Source organism: Oryctolagus cuniculus, chromosome Y (assembly GCF_051225735.1).
Source record: "Oryctolagus cuniculus isolate XC-2025 breed Fujian yellow rabbit chromosome Y, ASM5122573v1, whole genome shotgun sequence".
NCBI lineage: Eukaryota > Metazoa > Chordata > Mammalia > Lagomorpha > Leporidae > Oryctolagus > Oryctolagus cuniculus.
This window is the reverse complement of record NC_142889.1, coordinates 537,501-565,418: the sequence shown is the minus strand read 5'-3', so window position 1 is coordinate 565,418 and position 27,918 is coordinate 537,501. Positions and strand designations below refer to the sequence as shown.

The 27,918-nt window shown below is 64.2% G+C and overlaps 4 protein-coding genes and 1 long non-coding RNA gene across 18 annotated transcripts in view; 4 read left to right on the top strand and 1 right to left on the bottom strand.

Annotated features, from left to right (window-relative positions):
* Positions 1-11: 11 nt before the first annotated feature.
* Positions 12-13,700, bottom strand: ARHGAP6 (Rho GTPase activating protein 6). Of its 4 annotated transcripts, none has more exons than XM_089325177.1 (12): positions 13,444-13,700; positions 8,202-8,361; positions 7,202-7,300; positions 6,706-7,007; positions 5,333-5,528; positions 4,838-4,893; positions 3,872-4,022; positions 3,645-3,793; positions 2,470-2,649; positions 1,568-1,665; positions 1,170-1,231; positions 12-989 (listed from the first exon to the last, which is right to left on the bottom strand). In XM_089325177.1, exons 1-12 carry the CDS (start codon positions 13,486-13,488, stop codon positions 736-738), a joined length of 1,752 nt encoding a protein of 583 aa, XP_089181303.1. In that variant the 5' UTR covers positions 13,489-13,700; the 3' UTR covers positions 12-735. The 4 variants fall into 4 exon arrangements, with proteins under 4 accessions (XP_089181303.1, XP_089181305.1, XP_089181304.1 ...); XM_089325179.1 differs by having other exon boundaries at positions 6,706-6,932; positions 13,444-13,699; XM_089325178.1 differs by having other exon boundaries at positions 7,202-7,273; positions 13,444-13,699.
* On the top strand, positions 9,286-13,173 carry AMELY (amelogenin Y-linked). Of its 10 annotated transcripts, XM_070067242.2 has the most exons (6): positions 9,286-9,725; positions 10,574-10,642; positions 11,378-11,425; positions 12,168-12,212; positions 12,300-12,665; positions 12,958-13,173. In XM_070067242.2, the coding sequence occupies exons 2-6, from the start codon at positions 10,586-10,588 to the stop codon at positions 12,961-12,963; spliced, it is 522 nt and encodes a 173-aa protein (XP_069923343.1). In that variant the 5' UTR covers positions 9,286-9,725; positions 10,574-10,585; the 3' UTR covers positions 12,964-13,173. The 10 variants fall into 10 exon arrangements, with proteins under 10 accessions (XP_069923343.1, XP_089181316.1, XP_089181310.1 ...); XM_089325190.1 differs by having other exon boundaries at positions 9,286-10,642; XM_089325184.1 differs by having other exon boundaries at positions 9,286-10,642; positions 12,041-12,212.
* Positions 13,701-15,120: 1,420 nt separating the features above from the next.
* On the top strand, positions 15,121-21,856 carry MSL3 (MSL complex subunit 3). Of its 2 annotated transcripts, none has more exons than XM_070067243.2 (9): positions 15,121-15,392; positions 16,677-16,775; positions 17,644-17,804; positions 17,895-18,050; positions 18,765-19,018; positions 19,102-19,211; positions 19,974-20,073; positions 20,679-20,763; positions 21,668-21,856. In XM_070067243.2, the coding sequence occupies exons 2-9, from the start codon at positions 16,686-16,688 to the stop codon at positions 21,765-21,767; spliced, it is 1,056 nt and encodes a 351-aa protein (XP_069923344.2). In that variant the 5' UTR covers positions 15,121-15,392; positions 16,677-16,685; the 3' UTR covers positions 21,768-21,856. The 2 variants fall into 2 exon arrangements, with proteins under 2 accessions (XP_069923344.2, XP_089181301.1); XM_089325175.1 differs by lacking the exon at positions 15,121-15,392 and adding an exon at positions 15,771-15,828.
* A 2,199-nt stretch (positions 21,857-24,055) lies between these two features.
* Positions 24,056-27,918, top strand: part of LOC149119088 (uncharacterized) — a 46,703-nt gene continuing 42,840 nt past the window's right edge. The window contains exon 1 of the long non-coding RNA XR_016228684.1: positions 24,056-24,105. This is a non-coding gene — a long non-coding RNA (uncharacterized LOC149119088). The remainder of the gene's footprint in view (positions 24,106-27,918) is intronic.
* Positions 24,548-27,148, top strand: TMSB4X (thymosin beta 4 X-linked). The gene is made up of 3 exons (XM_089325174.1): positions 24,548-24,591; positions 26,107-26,225; positions 26,720-27,148. Exons 2-3 carry the CDS (start codon positions 26,126-26,128, stop codon positions 26,752-26,754), a joined length of 135 nt encoding a protein of 44 aa, XP_089181300.1. The 5' UTR covers positions 24,548-24,591; positions 26,107-26,125; the 3' UTR covers positions 26,755-27,148.

The following is a 27,918-nucleotide window of genomic DNA, read 5'->3' as shown; positions in this document are numbered from 1 at the left end:
GGCACACGGCCTGTGCGTGAGCGTTTTATTCGCGAGGGCGCGAGATTCGGACGTGGAGACGCGGGGGCGTGGCCAAGGTCGCGTGTTTTATAAAAAACAAAAAAAAAATTAGACACTTTTTTTTTCCCTTCTGCAGCGAAAAATAGAAAAAATACTGACACGGGTCGGGCCCTGCCGGTCGGTAGAAAAATATGGCTTCTCGGTGTGTGTGTGTGTGCGCGTTCTAGAACATTCTAGCGTCCGTCCCACCTTCCGGTGGGGAGGCGGCGCCATCTTGGACGGCGCCATCTTGGATGGCAGGAGATGGCCGCCATCTTGGATGATTCCATCTTGGACGGCGCCATCTTGGCCGTGAGCAGGCGGCCGCCATCTTGGATGACTCCATCTTGGACGACGCCATCTTGGACGTCATGAGGCGGCCGCCATCTTGGATGATTCTATCTCTTGGGTGGCGCCATCTTGGACGTCGGGAGGCGGCCGCCATCTTGGATGATTCCATCTTTGACGGCGCCATCTTGGACGTTGTGAGGCGGCTGCCATCTTGGATGATTCCATCTTTGACGGCGCCATCTTGGACGTCGTGAGGCGGCCGCCATCTTGGATGATTCTGTCTCTTGGACGGCGCCATCTTGGACGTCGTGAGGTGGCCGCCATCTTGGACGGCGCCATCTTGGATGATTCTATCTCTTGGACGGCGCCCTCCTGGCCGTGCGCAGGCGGCCCCTGCGCCGGCCCTCACACCAGCGTCTCGGGCAGGGCGTCGGCGCCGTCGCCGGACAGCAGCTCGCAGATCTCCCAGCGCTCGCGCCGCCACTCCAGCCAGGCGCCCGCCCCCAGGCCCGGCAGGCTCCGCCCCCCGGGGGGCCCCGCGGGCTGCTGGGAGGACGCCCTGGGGCCCGGGTACGGGGGCGGCGGCCGCGGGTCCGAGTCCCCGAGGCTGCGTGGGCGGCGGGGCCACTCCAGGGGGCGGGGCCGCGGGCGGAGGGAGCCTGGGAGAGACGGAGGGGCGGAGTCTGTGTGGGGGCGTGACTAAGGGGGTGGGCGGGGCTGAAAGGAATTGGGCGGGGCTGAAAGGTGGGTGGGGCTAAATTAAGTGGGCGGAGCTGTAAGGCAGTGGTTGGGGCTGAAGGAGGTGGGCGGAGCTAAGGGAGTGGGCGGGGCTAGTTCACCTTCTCCGAACCGGTTCTCTCTGGACCAGGCGTCGGGGGAGACGGCGGCGCCGGGCGGATCCCTGGAACCAACACGGGGGGGGCGGGAGGGCCGTCTCATCATCCCCAAGATGGCCGCCGTCTCCCAAGATGGCCGCCTTCTCATGATCCCCAAGATGGCTGCCATATCCCTCAAAATGGCTGCCATCTCATGATCCCCAAGATGGCCGCCATTTCATGATCCCCAAGATGGCCGCCGCATCCCTCCCAAGATGGCCGCCGCGTCCCTCCCAAGATGGCCGCCACGTCCCTCCCAAGATGGCTGCCGTGTCCCTCCCAAGATGGCCGCCGTGTCCCTCCCAAGATGGCCGCCGCGTCCCTAGCGCTCCCCAGAGCGGCCAGCGGGGGGCGGGACTCACGTGGGCGGGGCCGCCCTCCTCCGCAGCAGGGGGTCCACCACGTCGGGGTCGGTGTCCTGCAGGCTGACGAGCACCCGGTGCTGGAGGTCGGGGGGCACCTGGCGGCGAGAGGAAGCGGAGTGAGGGCGGCGGCCATCTTGGGAGTGAGATGACCATCTTGGGAGATGGCGGCCATCTTGGGGAGGCGGCGGCCATCTTGGGGGAGACGGCGGCCATCTTGGGGGAGATGACGGCCATCTTAGGGGAGACAGTGGCCATCTTGAGTGAGATGGTGGCCATCTTGAAGGGACACGGTGGCCATCTTGGAAGCGAGACGGCTGCCATCTTGGGGGAGACGGTGGCCATCTTGGGGGAGACGGCGGCCATCTTGGGGGGAGACGGCGGCCATCTTGGGAGGGAGACAGCGGCCATCTTGGGGGAGACAGCAGCCATCTTGGGGAGATGGCGGCCATCTTGGGGGAGGCGGTGGCCATCTTGGGGAGACGGCGGCCATCTTGGGGAGACAGCAGCCATCTTGGGGGAAGCGGCGGCCATCTTGGGGGGAGATGGTGGCCATCTTGGGGGAGACAGCAGCCATCTTGGGGAGATGGCGGCCATCTTGGGGGAGGCGGTGGCCATCTTGGGGAGACGGCGGCCATCTTGGGGAGACAGCAGCCATCTTGGGGGAAGCGGCGGCCATCTTGGGGGGAGATGGTGGCCATCTTGGGGGAGACGGCGGCCATCTTGGGGAGAGACGGCGGCCATCTTGGGGGAGACGGCGGCCATCTTGGGGGAGACGGCGGCCATCTTGGGGAGACGGCAGCCATCTTGGGGAGACGGCAGCCATCTTGGGGGAGACGGCGGCCATCTTGGGGGAGACGGCGGCCATCTTGGGGAGACGGCGGCCATCTTTCTCCACCCACCATGAACAGGGCCTCGTGGTTCTCGATCATCTCCTTGACCACGGCGATGACGGCCGCGCTCTCCTCGGCCCGGGCCGAGCTCTGCACCGAGAACTCCCTGTCGGACGCCTTCTGCGTGTGCAGCAGGTTCGGCCCGAAGATGGTGGCCAGGTTCAGCGACGTCATCCGATTCCCGGGGACCTGCGGGGGGAGAGGACGCACGGCCTGCGCTCGTGGCCGCCGAGTCAGCGCCAAGATGGCCGCCGTACAGTGCCAAGATGGCCGCCAAGTCAGCGCCAAGATGGCCGCCGAGTCAGCGCCAAGATGGCCGCCGTACAGTGCCAAGATGGCCACCATCTCAGTGCCAAGATGGCCGTCTCCCAAGATGGCCGCCGTACAGTGCCAAGATGGCCGCCATCTCCGTGCCAAGATGGCCGTCTCCCTCCCAAGATGGCCGTCTCCCTCCCAAGATGGCCGTCTTCCTCCCAAGATGGCCGCCGCCTCCCTCCCAAGATGGCAGCCGTCTCACTCCCAAGATGGCCATCTCCCTCCCAAGATGGCTGTCTTCCAAGATGGCCACTGTCTCCTTCCTTCCCTCCTTCCTATGAGATGGTGACCAAACAGAACCCGAACCCAAGGCCGTAGATCTTGGGAGGGAGATGGCGGCCATCTTGGGAGACGGCAGCCATCTTGGGAGGGAGACGGCGGCCATCTTGGAAATGAGACGGCGGCCATCTTGGGGGGGAGACGGCGGCCATCTTGGAAGTGAGACGGCGGCCATCTTGGAAGTGAGACAGCGGCCATCTTGGGGAGACGGCGGCCATTGTGGGGGGTTGGCGGCCATCTTGGAAGTGGTTCGGCGGCCACCTTGGGAGGCGGTGGCCATCTTGAGATGATGTGGCGGCCATCTTGGAAGTGAGACGGCGGCCATATTGGGAGGCGGCGGCCATCTTGGAAGTGATTCGGCGGCCATCTTGGAAATGAGATGGCGGCCATCTTGGAAGTGATTCGGCGGCCATCTTGGAAGTGGTTCGGCGGCCACCTTGGGAGGCGGCGGCCATCTTGAGATGATGTGGCGGCCATCTTGGAAGTGAGACGGCGGCCATATTGGGAGGCGGCGGCCATCTTGGAAATGAGACGGTGGCCATCTTGGGAGGCGGCGGCCATCTCGGGGCCGGCAGGGAGGGGCGCCCCACCTGGCGCCCGTCGTGGCCGACGTGGGGCTCCGCGTGGCGGGCGACGGTGGACAGCAGCTGCAGCAGGCGCTGGAGGGTGTCGCAGTGGCAGGGCGGGAGGAGGCACACGAGCAGCCGCAGGGCCGCCAGCCGCGGGCCCGGCGCCAGCGCTGCGGGGGAGGGGCGGGTCACTCGGCGGCCCGACTCGAACCCGCGCCCGCCCCCCCCCGGCCGGCCGCGCGACGCACACAGCGTGTGGACGAAGGCCGCGTAGAGCTCCCGCGTCAGCAGCGGGTCGGCCATGTCCCGCAGGAACTCCTTCAGCAGGGCCGCCACGTCGTGCGCGCTGAGCTCCGCCCCCAGGCCCACGTCCGCGCCGCGGTCGAACTCCTCCCGCAGCTGCAAGACATGGAGGGGGTGCCCAAGATGGCCGCCGGCTCCCAAGATGGCCGCCGGCTCATGATCCCCAAGATGGCCGCCATCTCACTCCCAAGATGGCCGCCATCTCACTCCCAAGATGGCCGCTGTCTCCCTCCCAAAATGGCCGTCTCCCTCCCAAGATGGCCGCCATCTCCCTCGCAAGATGGCCGCCATCTCCCTCCCAAGATGGCCGCCGGCTCATGATCCCCAAGATGGCCGCCATCTCACTCCCAAGATGGCCGCCATCTCACTCCCAAGATGGCCGCTGTCTCCCTCCCAAAATGGCCGTCTCCCTCCCAAGATGGCCGCCATCTCCCTCGCAAGATGGCCGCCATCTCCCTCCCAAGATGGCCACCATCTCCCTCCCAAGATGGCCACCATCTCCCTCCCAAGATGGCCGCCATCTCTCTCCCAAGATGGCCACCGGCTGCCTCCCAAGATGGCTGCCATCTCCCAAGATGGCCGCCATCTCACTCCCAAGCCCTCCCAAGATGGCCGCCATCTCCCTCCCAAGATCGCCACCATCTCATGATCCCCAAGATGGCCGCCATCTCCCAAGATGGCGGCCATCTCACTCCCAAGATGGCCGCTGTCTCCCTCCCAAGATGGCCGCCATCTCCCAAGATGGCCGCCCGGGCTGCAGCAGGCGCTGGGCTGTGTCTGGTCTCTCCACACTGAGACGCCCTCACGGCCTGCGGGGCTGACGCCGAGGCCCGAGTGCCCCCCGACGCTGTCGCCTCTAAAGCCGAGAGACAGAGAGAGCGAGAGAGCGAGCGAGGGGACGCGGGGCCCACCTGCCTCACGCGCTTCTTCGAGCTGCCGACTCGGAAAATCCCCACCGTCCGGAGGCCTGTGGGCGGGCACGCGCGGTCAGTGGGGGACGCGGCTCAGCCCCAAGATGGCCACCGGCTCCCTCCCAAGATGGCCGCCATCTCGTCATCCCCAAGATGGCCGCCATCTCATCATCACCAAGATGGCCGCCATCTCCCAAGATGGCTGCCATCTCCCTCCCAAGATGGCCAACATCTCCCAATATGGCCGCCGTCTCCCTCCCAAGATGGCCGCCATCTCATTATCCCCAAGATGGCCGCCATCTCCCTCCCAAGATGGCTGCCATCTCCCTCCCAAGATGGCCACAACCTCCCTTCCAAGATGGCTGCCATCTCCCTCCCAAGATGGCCACCGTCTCCTCCCAAGATGGCCACCATCTCCCAATATGGCCGCCATCTCCCTCCCAAGATGGCCGCCTCCCGGGCCCCAGCCGAGCGGGACTCGCACCCGGCACGCACCGTGCCTCTCCAGGTGGCGGCAGCAGCTGTCCACGAGCCGCGGCACCTGGCGGCACACGGGGTTCAGGCCGAGCCGCTGGGCCCGGGCCTTGTGCTTCCCGCCGGGGGCCGCGGGCGGCAGCGACAGCTGCAGAGCCTCGAGGAGCCGCGAGGGGTCGTCGTCCAGGTCGGTGATGGAGTCCACGGACACCGCGCCCTGCACGCGGCGGGCGGGGACAGAGAGGTGGCGCCGCCATCTTGGCCCGTCTCCCTCCCAAGATGGCCGTCTGACTCAAGATGGCCGCCTCCCTCCCAAGATGGCCGTCTGACTCAAGATGGCCGTCTCCTTCCCAAGATGGCCGTCTGACTCAAGATGGCCGCCTCCCTCCCAAGATGGCCGTCTGACTCAAGATGGCCTTCCCCCTCCCAAGATGGCCGCCTCCCTCCCAAGATGGCCGTCTGACTCAAGATGGCCGCCTCCCTCCCAAGATGGCCGTCTGACTCAAGATGGCCACCTCCCTCCCAAGATGGCCGTCTGACTCAAGATGGCCGCCTCCCTCCCAAGATGGCCGTCTGACTCAAGATGGCCGCCTCCCTCCCAAGATGGCCGTCTGACTCAAGATGGCCGTCTCCTTCCCAAGATGGCCGTCTGACTCAAGATGGCCGCCTCCCTCCCAAGATGGCCGTCTGACTCAAGATGGCCGCCTCCCTCCCAAGATGGCTGTCTGACTCAAGATGGCCGTCTCCCTCCCAAGATGGCCGTCTGACTCAAGATGGCCGCCTCCCTCCCAAGATGGCCGTCTGACTCAAGATGGCCGCCTCCTTCCCAAGATGGCCGTCTGACTCAAGATGGCCGTCTCCCTCCCAAGATGGCCGTCTGACTCAAGATGGCCGCCTCCCTCCCAAGATGGCCGTCTGACTCAACATGGCCGCCTCCCTCCCAAGATGGCCGTCTGACTCAAGATGGCCGCCTCCCTCACAAGGTGGCCGTCTGACTCAAGATGGCCGTCTGACTCAAGATGGCCGTCTGATTCAAGATGGCCGCCTCCCTCCCAAGATGGCCGTCTGACTCAAGATGGCCGTCTCCCTCCCAAGATGGCTGCCATCTCATTCCCAAGATGGCTGCCATCTCATTCCCAAGATGGCTACCATGTCATTACCAAGATGGCCACCTCCCCCTCCCAAGATGGCCGTCTGACTCAAGATGGCCGCCTCCCTCCCAAGATGGCCGTCTGATTCAAGATGGCCGCCTCCCTCCCAAGATGGCCGTCTGACTCAAGATGGCCGCCTCCCTCCCAAGATGGCTGCCTCCCCCTCCCAAAATGGCCACCACCAGTGCCAAGATGGCCGCCTCCCCCCCAAGATGGCCGCCTCCCCCAAGATGGCCGACGCACCCTCCTGCGTGCCCGCGGGGCCGGCTCCGGGCTGCCGGGGGCGGTGGGCTCGGTGGGCGTGTCCGGCGCGGAGCTGAGGGAGGAGCTACTGCCGGAGAGGGCGGGGCGGGGCCGCGTGGGCGTGGCCTCGGGCCCCGCCCCCTCCGGCTCCTCCCGCCGCCGCCGCTGGGCCCGGTCGTTGGCGATGACTTGGCACAGGGGCAGCCCGAAGGCCTGGGGGGCGGAGTCTGGGGAGAGAGGGGCGGGGCCAGCGGGTGGGCGTGGCCTGTGGGAGGAGGCGGGGACATGCGGGTGGGTGTGGCCTGTGGGAGGAGGCGGGGACATGCGGTGGGCGTGGCCAGCGTGGAGGAGGTGGGGCCAGGTGGGTGGGCGTGGCTGGCGTTGGAGGAGGCGTGGCCTGCAGGTGGGCGTGGCCTGCGGGTGGGCGTGGCCGGCGCGGGAGGAGGCGGGGCCTGCGGGTGGGCGTGGCCAGCGGGTGGGCGTGGCCTGCGCTCACCTCGGTCCCTGGTTTTCTCTTTTCCCAGCGAATCCAGTTTCTTCCGGAGCGACTTCTTCCGCTTCTGCCCGTCTGCGGGGGGGGGGGGACGGCCGCCATCTTGGAGGGGGACGGCGGCCATCTTGGAGGGGGACGGCGGCCATCTTGGGAGATGGCGGCCATCTTGGGAGGGAGCCGGCCATCTTGGGACTGAGACAGTGGCCATCTTGGGACTGAGACAGTGGCCATCTTGGGAACCGGTGGCCATCTTGGGAGTGAGCTGGCGGCCATCTTGGGAGATGGAGGCCATCTTGGGAGATGGTGGCCATCTTGGGAGGGAGCCGGCCATCTTGGGAGTGAGCTGGCGGCCATCTTGGGAGTGAGATGGCCATCTTGGGACAGAGATGGTGGCCATCTTGGGAGATGGCGGCCATCTTGGGAGTGAGCTGGCGGCCATCTTGGGAGATGGAGGCCATCTTGGGAGATGGCGGCCATCTTGGGAGGGAGCCGGCCATCTTGGGAGTGAGCTGGCGGCCATCTTGGGAGTGAGATGGCCATCTTGGGACAGAGATGGTGGCCATCTTGGGAGATGGCGGCCATCTTGGGAGTGAGCTGGCGGCCATCTTGGGAGATGGAGGCCATCTTGGGAGATGGTGGCCATCTTGGGAGGGAGCCGGCCATCTTGGGAGTGAGCTGGCGGCCATCTTGGGAGATGGCAGCCATCTTGGGAGTGAGCCGGCGGCCATCTTGGGAGATGGCGGCCATCTTGGGAGTGAGCCGGCGGCCATCTTGGGAGATGGAGGCCATCTTGGGAGATGGTGGCCATCTTGGGAGGGAGCCGGCCATCTTGGGAGTGAGCTGGAGGCCATCTTGGGAGATGGCGGCCATCTTGGGAGATGGTGGCCATCTTGGGAGTGAGCCGGCGGCCATCTTGGGAGATGGCGGCCATCTTGGGAGTGAGCCGGCGGCCATCTTGGGAGATGGCGGCCATCTTGGGGAGGCACCGAGGGGCGGGGCCTACCTGTGGGGATGGCGATGGGGCAGCTGAGGCCGCCGTCCTGCTGCAGCTGGTCCAAGGCCACGTCCTGCAGCCGGGCTCGCTCCAGCTCCGAGAGGCTCTGGATGGGCACCGCCCGCAGCCGCACGGCGCGGCCGGACACGGTGTGCCAGGTGACGCCGCCCTGCGGGCCGGGGGGGGAGAGAGAGAGAGAGAGAGAGAGAGAGAGAGAGAGGTCCTCCTCCTGCGGGTTCAGGCCCAAGATGGCCGCCATCTCCCAAGATGGCCACCTCCCTCCCAAGATGGCTGCCATCTGCCTCCCAAGATGGCTGCCTCCCTCCCAAGATGGCCACTGTCTCCCTCCCAAGATGGCCGCCTCCCTCCCAAGATGGCTGCCTCACTCCCAAGATGGCCGCCATCTCTGTCCCAAGATGGCCATCTCACTCCCAAGATGGCCGCCATCTCCCTCCCCCCAAGATGGCCGGCAGCTCCCTTGCAAGATGGCCACCGTCTCCCAAGATGGCCACCAGCTCATTCCCAGGATGGCCACTGTCTCCCAAGATGGCCGCCATCTGCCTTCTAAGATGGCCACCATCTTCCTCCCCCCAAGATGGCCACCAGCTCCCAAGATGGCCACCAGGTCACTCTCCCAAGATGGCCGCCCCCCGGGCCACAGCAGAGTGGACAGTGAGAGAGACAGAGAGAGAAAAAGGTCTTCCTTGGCCGTTGAGTCACCTTCCAAAATGGCCACCATCTCTGTCCCAAGATGGCCGCTGTCTGCCTCCAAGATGGCCGCCTCCCTCCAAGATGGCCTCCGTCTCCCCGCAAGATGGCCTCCGTCTCCCCCTCCAAGATGGCCGCTGTCTCCTAAGATGGCCACCATCTCTGTGCCATGATGGCCACCATCTGCCTCCCCCCAAGATGGCTGCTGTCTTCCAAGATGGCCACCAGCTCACTTCCAAGATGGCCGCCGTCTCCCCCCAAGATGGCCTCCGTCTCCCCCTCCAAGAAGGCCGCTGTCTCCTAAGATGGCCACCTCCCCCCAAGATGGCCACCATCTGCCTCCCCCCAAGATGGCCGCTGTCTTCCAAGATGGCCACCAGCTCACTTCCAAGATGGCCGCCTGCCTCCCCTCCCCTCCCCCTCCGCCCCGCGGCAGCTGCCGGCTAATGACAGCCCACGACGCCCGCCCGGCCGTGCCCGAGCCTGCCCCGGCACACCCGGCACTTCAGCCGAAAATGACGGCCCCGCCCCTCCCCCCAGCTCCCAGCAGCCCCCGCGGCCGCACCCCCGCTGAGCTCAGCGCCCGCCCCTCCCCCGCTCCCAGCATGCCCCGCTGAGCTCAGCGCCCGCCGGCCTAATGACGGCCCGCGAAGCCTGAGTCAGCGGGATTCGCGGCGAGTCAGCACCCGCCCCCCGGGCACGCGGCCGCGTCTGATTGGCCGCCCGCCCGCCGCGCGCCGCATAAATGGGGCCGCCGGGAGCCGCCGGGACCAGCACGCGCCGGCGCCAGCCAGTTCCGGGACCTTCCGCGGACAGACCTTCCAGGTGGGCGCCGCCCGGCCCGGGGCATCGTGGGAGGCAGGCCCGGGGGACCATGGGAAGGGTCTCCCCCCGCCCAGGGCATCATGGGAAGGGTCTGCCCGGCAGGCCCAGGGCACCATGGGAAGGGTCTCTCCCCGCCCAGGGCATCATGGGAGGCAGGCCCGGGGGACCATGGGAAGGGTCTCTCCCCGCCCGGGGCATCATGGGAAGGGTCTCTCCCCGCCCAGGGCACCATGGGAGGCAGGCCCGGGGGACCATGGGAAGGGTCTCTCCCCGCCCGGGGCATCATGGGAAGGGTCTCTCCCCGCCCAGGGCACCATGGGAAGGGTCTCCCCCCGCCCAGGGCATGATGGGAAGGGTCTCCCTGGTGTGCGGGAGCCGCCCGGGGTCGCACCGGGAGGGAAGGGTTTCCCTGTGGGAACCGCCCAGGCCCAGGGCATGATGGGAAGGGTCTCCCCCAGCCCAGGGCATGATGGGAAGGGTCTCCCTGTGGGCGCCGCCAGGCCCAGGGCATGATGGGAAGGGTCTCCCCGCCCGCCCAGGCCCAGGGCATGATGGGAAGGGTCCCTGCCTGGGCCCAGTGCACCATGGGAAGGGTCTCCCCCAGGGCATGATGGGAAGGGTCCCCGCCTGTCCCAGTGCACCATGGGAAGGGCCCCCGCCCGGGCCCAGTGCACCATGGGAAGGGTCTCCCCGCCTGGCCCAGTGCACCATGGGAAGGGCCCCCGCCCGGGCCCAGTGCACCATGGGAAGGGTCTCCCCGCCTGGCCCAGTGCACCATGGGAAGGGCCCCCGCCCGGGCCCAGTGCACCATGGGAAGTGACCGGGCGGGGGCGGGGCTTGCGTTGCAGCGCGGTGCAGACATGGGCGGGGCCTGGATGCTGTTCGCCTGCCTCGTGGGAGCGGCCGTCGCTCTGCCGGTGAGTCCCGCCCCCTGCCGGGCGAGCCGGGGTCGGGTGTGCACGGCCGCCAGTGTGGACGGCAGCCGCGGGTGTAGACGACGGCTGCGGGTGTAGACGACGGCCGCGGGTGTGGACGGCGAGCCCACGAGGTGGCGAAGAGCGAGTGTAGACGGCCGGCGCCCGCCGAGGGATGACCGGCTCCGCCCCTCCCCCACCTTGGGAGTGAAGCGGCCATCTTGGAAGGGAGATGGCAGCCATCTTGGGAGGGAGGCAGCCATCTTGGGAGTGAGGCGGCCATCTTGAGAGAGAGATGGTGGCCATCTTGGGAGTGAGATGGCCATCTTGGGAGTGAGGCGGCCATCTTGGGAGGGAGAAAGCAGCCATCTTGGGAGTGAGGCGGCCATCTTGGGAGGGAGACAGCAGCCATCTTGGGAGTGAGGCGGCCATCTTGGGAGGGAGAAAGCAGCCATCTTGGGAGTGAGGCGGCCATCTTGGGAGGGAGACAGCAGCCATCTTGGGAGTGAGGCGGCCATCTTGGGAGGGAGAAAGCAGCCATCTTGGGAGTGAGGCGGCCAATTTGGGAGTGAGGCGGCCATCTTGGGAGGGAGGCGGCCATCTTGGGAGTGAGGCGGCCATCTTGGGAGGGAGGCAGCCATCTTGGGAGCTGGCGGCCATCTTGGGCGGGGCCGGCGGCCATCTTGGGGGCCCACAGACGGAAGACCCGCCCCCTCCCTCTCTCTCCCGCCCCCCCAGCTGCCGCCCCACCCCGGCCACCCCGGATACATCAACTTCAGCTACGAGGTAAACGCTGTTTTGTGTCATTTTTTCCCTTTTTTAACCCCTTCACGACCCCCTCCCCTGTGTTGTGCGGGTGGGGGGGCCTCGGCTCCTCCCCTCCCCCCACCCCCGGCTCAGCGGACACAGGAGGAGGCGGAGCCCCTGCAGCACCTGACGAGGGAGTACTGAGCACCCAGCACCCGCGGAGGGAATACTAAGCGCCCAGCACCCGCGGAGGGAGCACTGAGCACCCAGCACTCGAAGAAGGAGTACTGAGCACCCAGCACCCACGGAGGGAGTACTGAGCGCCCAGTACCCACGGAGGGAGTACTAAGCTCCCAGTACCCGCAGAGGGAGTACTAAGCGCCCAGCACCTCAGAAGGAAGTACTGAGCGCCCAGCACCCGCGTAGGGAGTACTGAGCGCCCAGCACCCGCGTAGGGAGTACTAAGTGCCCAGTACCCGCGGAGGGAGTACTGAGCACCCAGCACCCGAGGAGGGAGTACTGAGCTCCGAGCACCCGCGGAGGGAGTACTAAACACCCAGTACCCGTGGAGGGAGTACTGAGCGCCCAGCACCCACGGAGGGAGCACTGAGCGCCCAGCACCCGCGGACGCCCGCCTCTCCTCTCCCCCCGCAGAGGTCCCTGTCCCGGGCGGCCCACTCGGACAGCGGCGCCGCGGTCGTGAGTGACGGCCTCCCCCCCCCGCGGGAGGGAGGAGCCGCGGACGCCCCGCCCACCCGCGCTCATGTCTGTGTCCCGGCAGGTGCTGACGCCGCTGAAGTGGTACCAGAGCCTCGGGCGCCCGCAGGTGGGCGGGGCCGGGGGCGGGGCCAGCCGGGGAGGGGGCGGGGCCGGGCCGCCCCTCTGGACGCTGACGCCCCTCCCCCTCCCCCAGTACCCCGCGTACGCCTACGAGCCGGCCGGCGCCTGGCTGCACCACCAGGTCGTGCCGGTGCTGTCGGCCCCGCCCCCCGCCGGCCCCGCCCTGCAGCCGCAGCTCCACCTGCCCGCGGCCCCGCCCCCGGCCCCGCCCACGCTGCCCCAGCAGCCCCTGCTGCCCGCCCACCACCACGGCCACGCCCACGGCCACGCCCCGGCCGCGGCCCCGCCCCAGCGCGCGCCCGCCCCGCCCCCCGCCTTCGCGGGCCTGCAGCCCCTCCCCCCGCTGCCCGCCTACCCCGTGCAGCCCCTCCCCCCGCTGCTGCCCGACCTCCCGCTCGAGGCCTGGGCCGCCACGGACAAGACCAAGCGCGAGGAGGTGGTGAGTGGGCGGGGCCTGGGGGGTGGGCGGGGCCGGAGTCACTTCCTGTAGGGGCAGAGTCACTTCCTGTAGGGGCAGACCCACTTCCTGTAGGGGCAGACCCACTTCCTGTAGGGGCAGACCCACATCCTGTAGGGGCAGACCCACTTCCTGTAGGGGCAGACCCACTTCCTGTAGGGGCAGATGCACTTCCTGTCATCTCCAAGGGTGGGCCGAGCCAGTTTGGGCGGGGACAGGAGGGTGGGCGGGGCCAGGAAAGACAGGGGCCGGCCCCCGCCGCCATCTTTTCCAGGACTGAGGAGCCGCCGCGGCGGGGACGTGAGGACGCGAGCACTCGCACCCGGGGCCGCAGCCCCGCACACAATAAAACCTCCCACAGCGCAGGCGCCTCCGAGTCTGACTTTGTGTGCCCGCGCCGTGTAGACGCCCAGTGTAGACCCCCAACTCCCAGGCCCCGCCCCCTGTCCCGTCCCAGGCCGTGAGGCCCCGCCCCACTCCCCTGCGGGACATCTCAGGCCCCGCCCTATACCCCTTCCAGTCCGCGAAGCCCCGCCCCCAACTCTCAGGCCCCGCCCCCAATTCCCAGGCCCCGCCCCTGTCCCCTTGGGGTTATCTCAGGCCCCGCCCCCAACTCCCAGGATCCGCCCATGCCCCGCCCAGGGTGTCTTAGGCCCCGCCCCCTGCCCTCACTCCCGCAGGCCCCGCCACAGGCCCCGCCCCGCGCTGTCACTCACGCCCGCAGGCCCCGCCCCCGGCCCCGCCCCGCGCTGTCACTCACGCCGCGGCGCAGCTGTGTCCTCGCGCGCTCTGCGGGGGCCCCCATCGCCGCCGCCCCCCCCTCCTACGGCGCCGCCATCGCGAGGCGGATCCGGCCGGCGCGGACCGGCCGGCGGCGGCGAGCGGAGGGGGAGGGGCGGGGGGGGGAGGAGGAGGAGGAGGAGGAGGAGGAAGAGGAGGCGCGCGCGGCCGGCCGGTCCGTCCACTCGCGAGGCCGCCGCACGGCTGTCCCGGCCGCCGCCGCCCCGCCCCGCCCCGGCGCGGCCCCGCCCCTCGCCCCGCCCCCGGCCCCGCCCCCCGGCCGGTGACTTGAACCCACGCGGCGTCATCGCGTTGCAAATAAAAAAAAAATTCTGAACCAAAAAAAAAAAACTGCTTCTTGGAGGGGGAGGGGGAGGAGGACGGTGGCCGCTAAGGGACAAAAAAAAAAAAAAAGACGGGCGAGGCGTTGGGGGCCGCAGGCGGGGGCGCGCCGGCCTCGGAATCAGCCCCGAAGGGCATTCCCGTGACCCCTCGCTCCAAGGCCGGAGTGGGAATCCACGCGCGACCATGAAAACCGCGACCGGAAGTGAGCGCGCCCCTACCGGAAGTGGGCCCGCCACCACCGGAAGCGAGCGCTCCACTACCGGAAGTTCGTCTGCCCCTACCGGAAGTGGCCGACTCCGGCTTGGCTTGGCCACGGTGACCTTGCCGCCGGCTCCCGCGGTCCGTGAACCGTGAAATCACGCAGGGTGTGTGCAGGCTCACGGCCCCGCCTCGGAGAACATCCGGGCCTGCAGGGTCATTGCGCTCAGGGTCTATTTATAGCCTGGAATGCTGTCTGGGCCGTGTGCAAAAATTAAAAAAAAAAAAAAAAGACACTGGATGGGCGACACTCTGAGGTCGAAGTGCTCCCGGGTCCCGGGTTCGAGTCCCGGTCGCCGACGCCGTGACCAAGAGGTTGTGCACTTGTCGAGTCGACAACAGGAGCCACTGTGCGCTGACTCGCCAGACCGACTTGCCAAAGTCCATTTTCGGCTTCGGCACCGGACTGCGTGTCTCCCGGGGAACAGGCGCCGCCTATTTATAGCCGTGGGAATCGGCGTTCCCACGTGGCCTTTGACCTTTGCTTCCTGCCTAACCCTCCCCGGCGGGGAGGCGGGGGGAGGGGGGCCAGAGAGGACGCTGGCACGGCGCACGCGTGTGCGGACGCAGGCTCGGGGCTTGCAGACTTCCGGTTCCGCTTCCGCCCCGAGTACCGGTGACGTTCCGCGCGCTCGCAGACTCGGGGCTTGCGGGCTTCCGGTTTCGCTTCCGCCCCGAGTGCCGGTTCCGTCCCGCGCACTCACAGGCTCGGGGCTTGCGGGCTTCCGGTTTCGCTCCCGCCCCGAGTGCCGGTGCCGTCCCGCGCACTCACAGGCTCGGGGCTTGCAGACTTCCGGTTCCGCTTCCGCCCCGAGTACCGGTGACGTTCCGCGCGCTCGCAGACTCGGGGCTTGCGGGCTTCCGGTTTCGCTTCCGCCCCGAGTGCCGGTTCCGTCCCGCGCACTCACAGGCTCGTGGCTTGCGGGCTTCCGGTTTCGCTCCCGCCCCGAGTGCCGGTTCCGTCCCGCGCACTCACAGGCTCGGGGCTTGCGGGCTTCCGGTTTCGCTTCCGCCCCGATTGCCGGTGCCGTCCGGCGCGCTCGCAAACTCGGGGCCTTCGGGCTTCCATTCTCACTCCCGCCCCGAGTGCCGGCGGCGTCCCGCGCGCTCGCGGACTCGGGGCTTGCAGACTTCCGGTTCCACTTCCGCCCCGAGTGCCGGCGGCGTCCGGCGCGCTCGCAGACTCGGGGCCTCTCGGCTTCCGGTTCCGCTGCCGCCCCGAGTGCCGGCGGCTCCGCGGACGCTGGCGGAGGGCGGGACCCCGCGGCCTGCGATCGCTTCCGCCCGCGCGACCCCGGAGCGGCGCCCGCTGCCCGTCGGACGCAGGTCGGTCCTCTCGCGCTGCCCGCGGCGCGGCGCGTGGCGGTTTCGGCTTCTTCGGGGCGCGCGCGGGGGCCGTGGGGGGGGGAGGGGCGCCTGACGACCGGGAGGCAAAATGGCGGAGCGGGGGGGACTACAACTCCCAGAAGCCTCAGCGAGGGCGGCCGCGCTGTGCGTCGGGGCGGGACTAGCCTGAGTGACGGGTCCACGAGCCAATGGTCTCAGTTACCGTTAATCCTGGCGCAGCGGGGAGACTACAACTCCCAGAAGGCCCAGCGTGTAGGCGGGAATAGCCTGAGTGACAGGTCCGCCAGCCAATGGCGTCCCGCCGTCTCCCACGCGGGAGCCAATCAGACGCCGGGGGGGGCGGGCGTTCCCCGTCGCGGAATCGGCGCCGCGACTGCGGGCGGACACGCGCGAGCCTCGGACCCGGATCCTCGCGGTGAGGGCGGCCCCCCGCAGTGTAGACAGCGCGGGCCGCCCGGCCTGGGGAATTCTGGGAAAAATCTGAAACCATGGCGGGGCGGGGGCGGGGGGAGGCGCCCACGTGACCCTGGGGGGCGGGGCGCGGGTTCGAGCCTGGGCTGCTCCACTTCCGGTCCAGCCCCCGCCCCCGCGGCCATCTTGGGAGGGAAGAGGGAGACCCCGCCCCTTCGCGCTCCCCTCCCCCTCCCTCCCCCTCCCCCTTTCCCCTCCCCCCCCGGCGGCCATCTTGGCGTGGCCCTCTCCCCCCGGCGGCCATCTTGGCGTGTCCCTCTCCGCCCCCGGCGGCCATCTTGGCACAGCCTTCTCCCCCTGGCGGCCATCTTGGCACAGCCTTCTCCCCCCCGGCGGCCATCTTGCCGTGGCCTTATCCCCCCTGGCGGCCATCTTGGCGTGGTCTTGTTCCCCTGGCGGCCATCTTGGCACGGCCTTCTCCCCCTGGCGGCCATCTTGGCGTGGCTTTCTCCCCCCAGCGGCCATCTTGGCGTGGCCCTTTCCCCCGGGCGGCCATCTTGGCGTGTCCCTCTCCGCCCCCGGCGGCCATCTTGGCGTGGCCTTGTCCCCCTGGCGGCCATCTTGGTGTGGCCTTCTCCCCCTGGCGGCCATCTTGGCGTGGCCTTCTGCCTCTCGGCAGCCATCTTGCGTGTCCTAGTCCTCCACGGCGGCCATCTTGCGTGACCCTCTCCCTCTGGCGGCCATCTTGGCACAGCCTTCTCCCCCCGGCGGCCATCTTGGCGCGGCCGCCGCCCCTCCTCCCGCCCCGGCACATCTCCCGGGCGGCCGTCCTGACTCGCGGGGCCGTTGCAGCGGCCGGACATGGAGGACAGAGCCGTCGCCCTCGACATCCCCGACGTCCTCAAGAAGCAGCTGGAGGACGACTGCTACTACGTGAACCGCAGGAAGCGGGTGCGAGGGCTGCGCGCGGGCCAGCGGTGGGGCGGCCATCGTGGGGGGAGACGGCGGCCATCTTGGGGGAGAGATGGCGGCCATCTTGGGAGGGAGACGGCGGCCATCTTGGGGGAGAGATGGCGGCCATCTTGGGAGGGAGACGGCGGCCATCTTGGGGGAGAGATGGCGGCCATCTTGGGAGTGAGATGGCGGCCATCTGGGGAGGGAGACGGCGGCCATCGTGGGGGGAGACGGCGGCCATCTTGGGATCTTGGGAGGGAGATGGCGGCCATCTTGGGGGAGAGATGGCGGCCATCTTGGGAGGAAGGTGGCCGCCATCTTGGGAGGGACACAGCGGCCATCTTGGGAGGCAGATGGTGGCCATCTTGGGAGACGGCAGGCATCTTAGGGGAGAGATGGCGGCCATCTTGGGAGGTGGCAGCCATCTTGGGAGGGAGACGGCGGCCATCTTGGGGGAGAGATGGCGGCCATCTTGGGAGGTGGCGGCCATCTTGGGAGGGAGATGGCGGCCATCTTGGGAGGTGGCAGCCATCTTGGGGCTCGACCCCAGTGGCCATCTTGGGAGGCGGCGGCCATCTTGGGAGGGAGATGGTGGCCATCTTGGGAGGCGGCAGCCATCTTGGTGGGGAGATGGCAGCCATCTTGGGACTGAGACGGCCATCTTGGGAGGGAGATGGTGGCCATCTTGGGAGGCGGCAGCCATCTTGGTGGGGAGATGGCAGCCATCTTGGGACTGAGACGGCCATCTTGGGAGGGAGATGGCGGCCATCTTGGGAGATGGCGGCTATCTTGAGCGATGGCGGCCATCTTGGGGCTCGAGCCCGGCGGCCATCTTGGGCGCGTCCGACCCGGCGTCTCCCGGCAGCTGGTGCGGCTGCCGTGCCAGACCAGCATCGTCACCATCCTGGAGTCGTACGTGAAGCACTTCGCCATCAACGCCGCCTTCGCCGCCCACGAGAGGCCGCGGCACCACCACGCGGCTGCCATCGCGCCGGCGCACGCGCACTGCGTCCCGGCCGAGAAGAAGTGAGTGCTGGGGGCGGGGGCGGGGCCTGGGGCGGGGCGGGGGCGGGGCCTCCGGGGGCCTCCGGAACGTCCCCCCCCCTCCGCCCGCAGCGTGGACCTGTGCAAGGAGATGGTGGACGGGCTCCGCATCGCCTTCGACCACGCGCTGCCCGCCGTGCTGCTGTACCCGCTCGAGCAGGCGCAGTACCGCAGGGCCACCTCCGCCCGGTGCTTCCTGCCCATCCGGGACGGCGGCCAGCCCGGCAGGTGAGCCCACGTGACGCCGCCCCCAAGATGGCCGCCGTCTCCCAAGATGGCCGCCATTCCCCCCCAGGATGGCCGCCATTCCCCCAAGATGGCTGCCCTCTCCCAAGATGGCCACTGTTCCCCTCCCAAGATGGCTGCCATTATCCAAAATGGCCACCATCTCCCAAGATGGCTGCCTTCTCCGAAGATGGCTGCCGTCCCCCCACAATGGCCGTTGTCTTCCTCCAAGATGGCCACTGTCCCCCAATATGGCCGCTATCTCACTCCCAAGATGGCCACCATCTCCCAAGATGGCTGCCATCTCCCAAGATGGCCACCATCCCTCTCCCAAGATGGCCGCCGTCTCCCTCCCATGATGGCCACCGCCTCCCAAGATGGCCACTGTTCCCCTCCCAAGATGGCCGCCGTCGCCCAAGATGGCTGCCAACTCCCCCAAGATGGCCACCATCTCCCTCCCATGATGGCCACTGTCTACCAAGATGGCCGCCATCACCCAAGATGGCTGCCATCTCCCTCCCACGATGGGCACCGTCTCCCAAGATGGCCACTGTCCCCCCACGATGGCCGTTGTCTTTCTCCAAGATGGCCACTGTCTCCCAATATGGCCACCATCTCCCTCCCAAGATGGCCGCCATCTCCCCCCAAGATGGCCGCCGTCACCCAAGATGGCCGCCGTCCCCCAAGATGGCCGCCCCCACGATGGCCGCCCCGCAGGGCCCAGGAGGAGCTGTCGCCCAGCCCGCCGCTGCTGAACCCGTCCACACCGCAGTCCTCGGAGCCGCCGGCGGCCGCGGGGGAGCCGGCCACGCCCAAGCGGCGCCGGGCGGAGCCGGAGGCCGTGCCGAGCCTGCGCCGGTCCACGCGGCACAGCGCCGGCTGCGACCGGCCGGCCTCGCCCCCCCCCAGGCGCCGGCAGCCGGACGCGGGCGGGGCCGCGATGCCCAAGCTCTTCCTGCACCTGGACAAGAGTAGGTCCCGCCCCCGCGGCCGGCCCACGATGCCCCTGGGCGGGCGGGGGCGGGGCTGACGCGTGCGCGTTCCCGCCGCGCAGAGACGCCCGTGCACAGCCGCTCGTCCTCGCCCATCCCCCTCACGCCCAGCAAGGACGGGGGCGGGGTGTTCGCCGGCCTGGAGGGGAGGAGGACCAACGAGATCAACGAGGTGAGCGGGGGCGGGGGGGGGGTCCCGAGATGGCCGCCGTCTGCCAAGATGGCCGCCGTCTCCCTCCCAAGATGGCCGCCATCAACCTCCCAAGATGGCCGCCGTCTGCCAAGATGGCCGCCATCTCCCTCCCAAGATGGCCGCCGTCTTCTCCCAAGATGGCTGTCTCCCAAGATGGCCGCCATCAACCTCCCAAGATGGCCACAGTCTCCCAAGATGGCTGCTGTCTCCCAAGATGGCCGCCATCAACCTCCCAAGATGGCCGCCGTCTGCCAAGATGGCCGCCATCTCCCTCCCAAGATGGCCGCCGTCTTCTCCCAAGATGGCTGTCTCCCAAGATGGCCGCCATCAACCTCCCAAGATGGCCACAGTCTCCCAAGATGGCTGCTGTCTCCCAAGATGGCCGCCATCAACCTCCCAAGATGGCCGCCGTCTCCCTCCCAAGATGACCGCAGTCTCCCAAGATGGCTGCTGTCTCCCAAGATGGCCGCCGTCTCCCAAGATGGCCGCCGTCTCCTCCCAATATGTCTGCCACCTCCCTCCCCTCCCAAGATGGCCGCCATTTCACTCCCAAGATGGCTGCTGTCTCCCAAGATGGCCGCCGTCTCCCAAGATGGCCGCTGTCTCCTTCCCAAGATGGCCACCATCTCCCTCCCAAGATGGCTTCCGTCTCCCAAGAAGGCCACCATCTCCTAAGATGGCTGCTGTCTCCCAAGATGGCCGCCATCTCCCTCCCCAAGATGGCCGCCGCCTCCCTCCCAGGTGCTGTCCTGGAAGCTCGTGCCCGACAACTACCCCGCGGGTGACCAGCCGCCTCCGCCCTCGTCTATCTACGGGGCCCAGCACCTGCTGCGCCTGTTCGGTGAGCACCCGCGTCTGGCTTCCTTCCCTCGGTTCCACGGTCTCACGGTTCCCAAGATGGCCGCCGTCTCCCAAGATGGCCGCCGTCTCCCTCCCAAGATGGCTGCCGTCTCCCAAGATGGCCACCGTCTCTCTCCCAAGATGGCTGCCGTCTCCCAAGATGGCTGCCATCTCCCTCCCAAGATGGTCACTGTCTCCCAAGATGGCCATCTCACTCCCAAGATGGCTGCCATCTCTCTCCCAAGATGGCTGCCGTCTCCCAAGATGGCCACTGTCTCACGGATCCCAAGATGGCTGCCGTCTCCCAAGATGGCCACCATCTCTCTCCCAAGATGGCCACTATCTCCCTCCCAACATGGCTGCCGTGTCCCTCCCAAGATGGCCACCTCCCTCCCAAGATGGCCGCCGTCTCCCAAGATGGCCACCATCTCCCTCCCAAGATGGCCACTATCTCCCTCCCAAGATGGCCGCTGTCCCTCCCAAGATGGCCGCCATCTCCCAAGATGGCCACTATTTCCCTCCCAACATGGCTGCCGTGTCCCTCCCAAGATGGCCGCCTCCCTCCCAAGATGGCCGCCGTCTGAGCAGCTCTGCCCCCCCCCGCAGTGAAACTCCCAGAAATCCTTGGGAAGATGTCGTTCTCCGAGAAGAACCTGAAGGCCCTGCTGAAGCACTTCGACCTCTTCCTGAGGTGGGCGGGGCCGGGGGCGGGGCCCACGCGCTGCATTGTGGGACAGAGAGAGAGAGAGAGGATCATGGGCAAATTCTATGCAAATCACCCCATAGAGATGATTATATGCAAATTGTTCCCGTAGAAATTACAATATGGAAATCATATGCAAATCACAGGAATGATTGTCGAATTACATAGAAAGTATGGAGATTATTCTGCATAAATTATAATATGCAAATGATATGTAAATCGCTTTAAAGAAATGGTGGGTTATTATAAAGTATCACATAGAAATCGTGTGGAGATTCGATAGAAATCACAATATGCAAATTATATGCAAATCAGAGGTGATGAATTGTTACATGGAAGTTATAGAAATTACAGTATGGTAATGATATGCAAATTACTATACATAAATGATTGTCAAATTATATACGACATAGAAATTGTTACATAGAATTTATATGGAAATTAGTCTATAGAAATTGGAATATGGAAATGATATGCAAATCACTATACAGAAATGACTGTTAGACTCTTCCATACAAAGTGTGAGATGGAAACCAGAATATGCAAATGACATGCAAATTACAAAGATTGTTATGTGGAAGGTGTGATATGGAGATTCTTACATAGAAATCATGGAAATTATATGGAAATTAGTCTATAGAAATTAGAATATGCAAAGGATATGCAAATTACAAAGATGGTAGATTCTTCTATAGAAAGTGTGCTATGGAAAGTCCTATATGGAAATCAGTCCATAGAAATCAGAATATGCAAATGACATGCAAATTACAAAGATGGTTGTCAGGTTATTCTATAGAAAGTGTGGTATGGAAATCGTATGGAAATCGGTCCATAGAAATCAGAATATGCAAATGACATGCAAATCGCCCCCCGGCCCCGTCTCCGCCTCCAGGTTCCTGGCCGAGTACCGCGACGACTTCTTCCCCGAGTCGGCCTACGTGGCGGCGTGCGAGGCCCAGCACAGCGCCCGCAGCCCCCGCGCCGCGTCCTGAGGGCCGTGCCGACGGTGGTGGGCGGGTCCAGTGAGGCCCCCGCGGCGGCGGTGGTGGGCGGGTCCAGTGTCAATAAATGAATGACAAGACGCTCGCGGACTCGCACAACTGAGGCGCGCCCCTCCCCCACGTGGCCGCGACGGGCGGAGCCGGGAGGGGGCCATCTTGGGGGGGAGACGGCGGCCATCTTGGGAGGGATACGGCGGCCATCTTGAGTGAGATGGTGGCCATCTTGAGAGGGAGGCGGTGGCCATCTTGGGAGGGAGATGGTGGCCATCTTGGGAGGGAGATGGTGGCCATCTTGAGTGAGATGGTGGCCATCTTGAGAGGGACACGGTGGCCATCTTGGAAGTGAGATGGTGGCCATCTTGGGAGGGAGGCGGTGGCCATCTTGGGAGGGAGACAGCAGGGGAGACAGCGGCCATCTTGGGAGGGAGATGGTGGCCATCTTGGGGGGTGAACCAATGGCCAAGGAAGACCTTTCTCTCTGTCTCTCTCACTGTCCACTCTGCTGTGGCCTGGGAGGCGGCCATCTTGGGAGGGAGTTGGTGGCCATCTTGGAAGTGAGATGGTGGCCATCTTGGGAGGGAGGCACTGGCCATCTTGGGAGAGAGATGGCAGCCATGTTGGGAGGGAGATGGCCATCTTGGAAGGGAGATGGTGGCCATCTTGAGTGAGATGGTGGCCATCTTGAGAGGGACACGGTGGCCATCTTGGAAGTGAGATGGTGGCCATCTTGGGAGGGAGGCGGTGGCCATCTTGGAAGTGAGATGGTAGCCATCTTGGGAGGGAGGCAGCCATCTTGGAAGGGAGATGGTGGCCATCTTGGGAGGGAGCTGGCGGCCATCTTGACCTGCGGGCGCCCGGGGCGAGGGTGGCAGGGTTGCCCGCGCTGACTCCTGTGACTAGACATGGCGGCGTGCGTGTCCTCTGCCTCCCGGGAGGGCGGGAGGGGGAGCACCCGGGGGCTTCATTCCAACCTGTAGAGGGGCGGGGCCGCCCGCTGCGAATGTCCGATCGCTCGTTCGCTCAAGGACGGGGGAAGAGAACATCATCATCATCATCGTGGATAATTGAGCGACTCCCGGTTTGTGGCCTGAAATGCCTGAGGCAGCTCTGGGCGCTGACGGTCAGAGAGTCGATCAACAAATAGAGAGAGGAGAGTTGATCAACAGAGAGAGGAGAGAGTCGATCAACAAACAGAGAGAGGAGAGTTGATCAACAGAGAGAGGGGAGAGAGAGTCGATCAACAAACAGTCAATCAACAAACAGAGAGTCAATCAACAGAGGAGAGTGAGAGGGAGGGAGAGAGGAGAGAGAGTCGATCAACAAACAGAGGAGAGTCGATCAACAAACAGCAGAGTTGATCAACAGAGAGTCGATCAACAAACAGAAGAGGGAGAGAGGAGAGAGTCGATCAACAAATAGAGGAGAGGAGAGAGAGTCGATCAACAAACAGGAGAGAGAGAGGAGAGTCGATCAACAGAGAGGAGAGAGGAGAGTCGATCAACAGAGAGAGAGGAGAGAGAGTCAATCAACAAACAGAGTCGATCAACAAACAGAGGAAGAGAAAGAGAGGAGAGTTGATCAACAGAGTCAATCAACAAACAGAGAAGAGGGAGAGAGGAGAGAGTCGATCAACAAACAGAGAGAGTCGATCAACAGAGAGGAGAGAGAAAGTGAGAGGAGTGAGAGTCAATCAACAAACAGGAGAGAGAGAGAGGGGAGTCGATCAACAGAGAGAGGAGAGAGAAGGAAAGAGAGAGGAGAAAGAGAGAGTCGATCAACAGAGAGTCGATCAACAAACAGAAGAGGGAGAGAGGAGGGAGTCGATCAACAGAGAGGAGAGAGAGGGAGAGAGGAGAGAGAGAGAGAAGAAAGAGTTGATCAACAAACAGAGAGTCGATCAACAAACAGAGAGGAGAGAGAGTCGATCAACAAACAGAGAGGAGAGAGAGGGAAAGAGAGGAGAGGAGAGAGGAGGGGGGGAAGAGAGAGAGAGAGAGTCTATCAACAGAGAGAGAGTCGATCAACAAACAGTCAATCAACAGAGAGAGGAGAGTGAGAGGGAGGGAGAGAGGAGGGAGAGAGGAGAGAGAGTCGATCAACAAACAGAGCAGAGTCGATCAACAAACAGGAGAGAGAGTCGATCAACAAACAGGAGAGAGAGGAGAGGAGAGAGAGTCAATCAAGAAACAGGAGAGAGTCGATCAACAAACAGTCGATCAACAGAGAGGAGAGAGTCAATCAACAAACAGAGAGTCTATCAACAGAGAGAGAGAGAGGGAGAGAGAGAGGAGAGGAGAGAGAGAGTCGATCAACAAACAGAGAGAGGAGAGTCAATCAACAAACAGAGAGGAGAGAGAGAGGAGACTTGATCAACAGAGAGGAGAGAGTCAATCAACAAACAGAGAGGAGAGAGTCAATCAACAAACAGAGAGGAGAGGGAGGTATTTAAAATACTAGCGAGTTTCGGACTTGATGGAAAACACTAGCGGTGGAGGGCGCCCTCTCTCTCTCTCTCTCTCTGTTTGTTGATTGACTCTCTGTCCTCTCTCTCTCTTCCCGCCCTCCTCGTGGTCAGGACGGGGGCTGGGAGACGGAGGGAGGCGGGAGGCGGCGGGAACTCACCAAAAAAAACGCCCTCCTCCGGCGCCGAACGGGTTAAGCGAGCGAGCGAGCGCGTGACGTCACGCCTCATTTGCATAGCGCCGCCCCCACCCCCCCCCCCGCCCCGCAGCGCGAGCCAGACATTTAAGCGGCGGCCGCCCGCCCCGCCCGGCACTCGGCGGTGACTCTCGTCCGCGTCGCTCGCTTCGCTCGGGTGAGCCCCTCCCCCTCCCTCCCCCCCCCCTCCCCTCCCTCCCCCTCCCTCCCTCCCCCTCCCCCTCCCCCTCCCCGCGCGGCCGGGGGGGGGGGGCTCCTTCTGGGTGTGTGTTTTTTTTTAATTAATTTCTTCCCGGGAAAGCGAGTGTCCGCTCGCAACATTGTAGCGAGTTTGTTGCAACATTGTATCCATTTCGAGGTTGCAACATTGTATCCAGTTCGCTTGCAACATTGTTGCGACTTCGCTTGCTACATTGTATCCGCCTCGTCGCGGGCCCCGCCCTGCGCTCCTCAGACCCCCGCCCCCCGCCCCCCGCGGCTACCCGACGCGTCTACACCCCGCCGACCCGACCCGCCCGCTGGTGTAGACCAGGCTCGATCTGGGGGGGGGGGGCGCGCAGGCCGCTTTGTGCGCGAGCCGCCGGGAGGAAGCGGGCAGGGCGGCGGCCGCTTCCTTTGTGCAGGGGGAGGCGGGGTCGAGGGGCGGGGCTGGCCTTCGCCGCATTTTTCGGGATTTTTCGGTCTGATTTATAGGTTTTTTTTCTTATTTTTTTGCTCTTATGTATGGTTTTTTTTTCTTATTTTTTTTGCTCTTATGTATGGTTTTTTTTTTCCTATTTTTGGCTCTCATTTATGGTTTCTTTTTTTTTTCCTATTTCCGCATTCTTTAGAATTTTTTGCTTTTTTTTTTTCCTATTTTCTGCTCTTATTTTTTTTCCTATTTTCTGCTCTTATTTTTTTTCCTATTTTTTCCTCTTATTTATGGTTCTTTTTTTTCCTATGTTTTCCTCTTATTTTTTTTACTATTTTTTCCTCTTATTTATGGTTTTTTCCCCCTATTTTTTCCTCTTATTTTTTTTCCTATTTTTTCCTCTTATTTATGTTCTTCTTTTTTTCCTATTTTTTCCTTTATTTTTTTTACTATTTTTGCCTCTTATTTATGGTTTTTTTCCCCTATTTTTTCCTCTTATTTTTTTTCCTATTTTTTCCTCTTATTTATGGTTCTTTTTTTTTCCTATTTTTTGTTCTTATTTTTTTTTCCTATTTTTTCCTCCTATTTATGGTATTTTGCTCTTATTTTTTCCTATTTTTCATTCTGATTTATGCTTTTTTCCCTTTTTTTGCTCTTTTTTTTCCTATTTTTCGCTCTTATTTTTTTCCCCTATTTTTTTCCTCTTATTTATGGTTCTTTATTTTTTTGCTATTTCCGCATTCTTCAGAATTCTTTTTTTTTTTTTTTTGCTATTTCCGCTATTTCTGTTCTTTCTGGCTGGATTTGCATCGAGGGCCGCCTCTTCCCCTTTTTTTTTTTTTTTTGGTCCCAAGGAGGGTCTGCCCCTCCCCCACCGCCCTCTGTCAAAAGAGGAAGAGGAAGAGGAGGCAGCGCGCGGCCCGGGGCGGGGGTGTGGGCGGGGCTTCAGGCTGCAGGTTGGAGGCGAAGGGGGCGTGGCTGGGGGAAGCGGGGAGGCTCGTTCTCAGCTCGGTCCGTCCGTGTCCGCCCGCCCGCCCGCAGCTTCCGGTCCGCAGCCGTCATGGCCGACAAGCCCGACATGGCGGAGATCGAGAAGTTCGACAAGTCGAAGCTGAAGAAGACGGAGACGCAAGAGAAGAACCCGCTGCCCTCCAAAGAGAGTGAGCTCGGACCCGCGCCGCCCCGCCCCCTCCCTGGGCGGGGCTGGGGGCGGGGGCGAGGGAGGGGGCGGGGCGAGGGGCGTGCACAGCCAGGCGCCCCCTCCCCTCGGCGGCCAAGTCTGGGCGGGGCTGAGGATGAACGTGGTGACGTAGCCCCGCCCCCTAATCTGCATCTTCCGGTTTTTTTTTTCCTGGGCGGGGGTGAACGTAATGACGTCGTCCCGCCCCCTAACCTGCGTCTTCCATTTTTTTTTCTGGGTGGGGGAGGGGCGGGGTGAGCGTGATGACATCGTCCCGCCCCCTAACCTGCGTCTTCCGTTTTTTTTTTTCTGGGCGGGGCGGGGGTGAACGTGATGACGTAGTCCCGCCTCCTCTAACCTGCGTCTTCCATTTTTTTTCTGGGTGGGGGAGGGGCGGGCTGAGCGTGATGACGTCGTCCCGCCCCCCGGCCCCTAACGTGCGTCTTCCATTTTTTTTTTTTCCCCCGACCGCAGCCATCGAGCAGGAGAAACAAGCCGGCGAGTCCTAGCGAAGCTCCGCCCACACACGCACGCGCACACATTCCACACACGCGTTTGCCTTCTTCTTTTTTACGTCTTTTTCGCTGTTTTTTTGTGCGACGCCGAGAGAGGTGGCAGCAAGTCCAAGAACTGACGACGGAGGGGAGGAGCCACGCCTGCCTGCTTGCCTGCCTCCGCCATCTGTCTGGCAAGAAAAAAAAAAAAAAACACACACACACACAATGTGGCGCAGGAGGAGTCGCTGGGCGGGTGGGGGAGGGGCGGCGGAGCCGTTGCCGCGCGCCAGGGAAAAAACGGGCTGTCCAACGCTGTTTAACCAGAGTGCCATTTTTTTTGTGCAAAATGATGAACTATCAGAATGCGCCATTTTTTTTAAGATGCAAATAAAGTTTTAAAAGCTGACTGGTGTCTGTAGAGGGGGGGAGGGGCGGTCCCGTTACAAAAACTTTGGTGGCTTAAAAGATACTCGGCTATGGGAGGCTTGTTGCTGTAGTATTGAATCGGGGGGAGGGGGAGGGGCCGCCTTCTTGGGTTGGCTGTGGGCGGGCCCTTCACGGGAGATACTTTGTAACAATTTGTAACCGTCGCAGCGGGGGGCCGGTGGTCGCCGTTGGGTCAGTCGCCACAACCGTGTTCAGGGTACTCAGCACTCAGCACCTCTAGCATCCCAGGAAGCCGGCGGTGGAGACAAGTAGACCGTGTCAGCCTTCCGGGGAGGGTAAGTGTAGACCGTGTCAGGCTTTTATCTGCGTCGGGAGTAGACCAGGGGAGGGGGAAGTGTAGACCCCGTCAGCCATCAAAGTTTCAAGGAGACCCCTCCCCCGTCTGGGAGGACCGGAAGTCGTTTTAAAGATGGCCGACCGCGATGTCAAGGGAAATGGTTCCCGGAGGAGGCGGAGTCTGGGGGTCGCGGGTGGGGCGGGGGTGACCCCGGAGGGTCCGAGTCGGGGACCTCGGGGGGGCGGGGCCTCCACGGCCTGGACGGCTCGTGACGGGAGCCGAGAGTGACTCCTGACGCCATAAACGGGAGTGAGTGTCCATTTGTGGAGTCAACAACAGGAGTCACTGTGCACTTACTCCTCACGGAGGATCTCTGTCCTCAGTGTGAAGTTGGGGGCGGGGCCTGAGATGACCCCGAGGGGACAGGGTCAGTGCCTGGGAGTTGGGGGCAG

Bases quoted from the DNA above. Each gene is read 5' to 3' on its own strand.
- AMELY (XM_089325181.1), top strand. From the start codon at position 10,502: ATGGGAAGGGCCCCCGCCCGGGCCCAGTGCACCATGGGAAGTGACCGG. The intron at 10,643-11,377 runs GTGAGTCCCGCC...CCGCCCCCCCAG, and splicing joins GAGCGGCCGTCGCTCTGCCG to CTGCCGCCCCACCCCGGCCA. The intron at 11,426-12,040 runs GTAAACGCTGTT...CTCCCCCCGCAG, and splicing joins ACATCAACTTCAGCTACGAG to AGGTCCCTGTCCCGGGCGGC.
- ARHGAP6 (XM_089325177.1), bottom strand. From the start codon at position 13,488: ATGGGGGCCCCCGCAGAGCGCGCGAGGACACAGCTGCGCCGCGGC. The intron at 1,666-2,469 runs GTGGGTGGAGAA...TCTCGCCGCCAG, and splicing joins ACCACGAGGCCCTGTTCATG to GTGCCCCCCGACCTCCAGCA. The intron at 1,232-1,567 runs GTGAGTCCCGCC...TGTTGGTTCCAG, and splicing joins AGGAGGGCGGCCCCGCCCAC to GGATCCGCCCGGCGCCGCCG.
- MSL3 (XM_070067243.2), top strand. From the start codon at position 16,686: ATGGAGGACAGAGCCGTCGCCCTCGACATCCCCGACGTCCTCAAGAAG. The intron at 19,019-19,101 runs GTAGGTCCCGCC...CCCGCCGCGCAG, and splicing joins CTTCCTGCACCTGGACAAGA to AGACGCCCGTGCACAGCCGC. The intron at 19,212-19,973 runs GTGAGCGGGGGC...CCTCCCTCCCAG, and splicing joins GGACCAACGAGATCAACGAG to GTGCTGTCCTGGAAGCTCGT.
- TMSB4X (XM_089325174.1), top strand. From the start codon at position 26,126: ATGGCCGACAAGCCCGACATGGCGGAGATCGAGAAGTTCGACAAGTCG. The intron at 26,226-26,719 runs GTGAGCTCGGAC...CCCCGACCGCAG, and splicing joins CCCGCTGCCCTCCAAAGAGA to CCATCGAGCAGGAGAAACAA.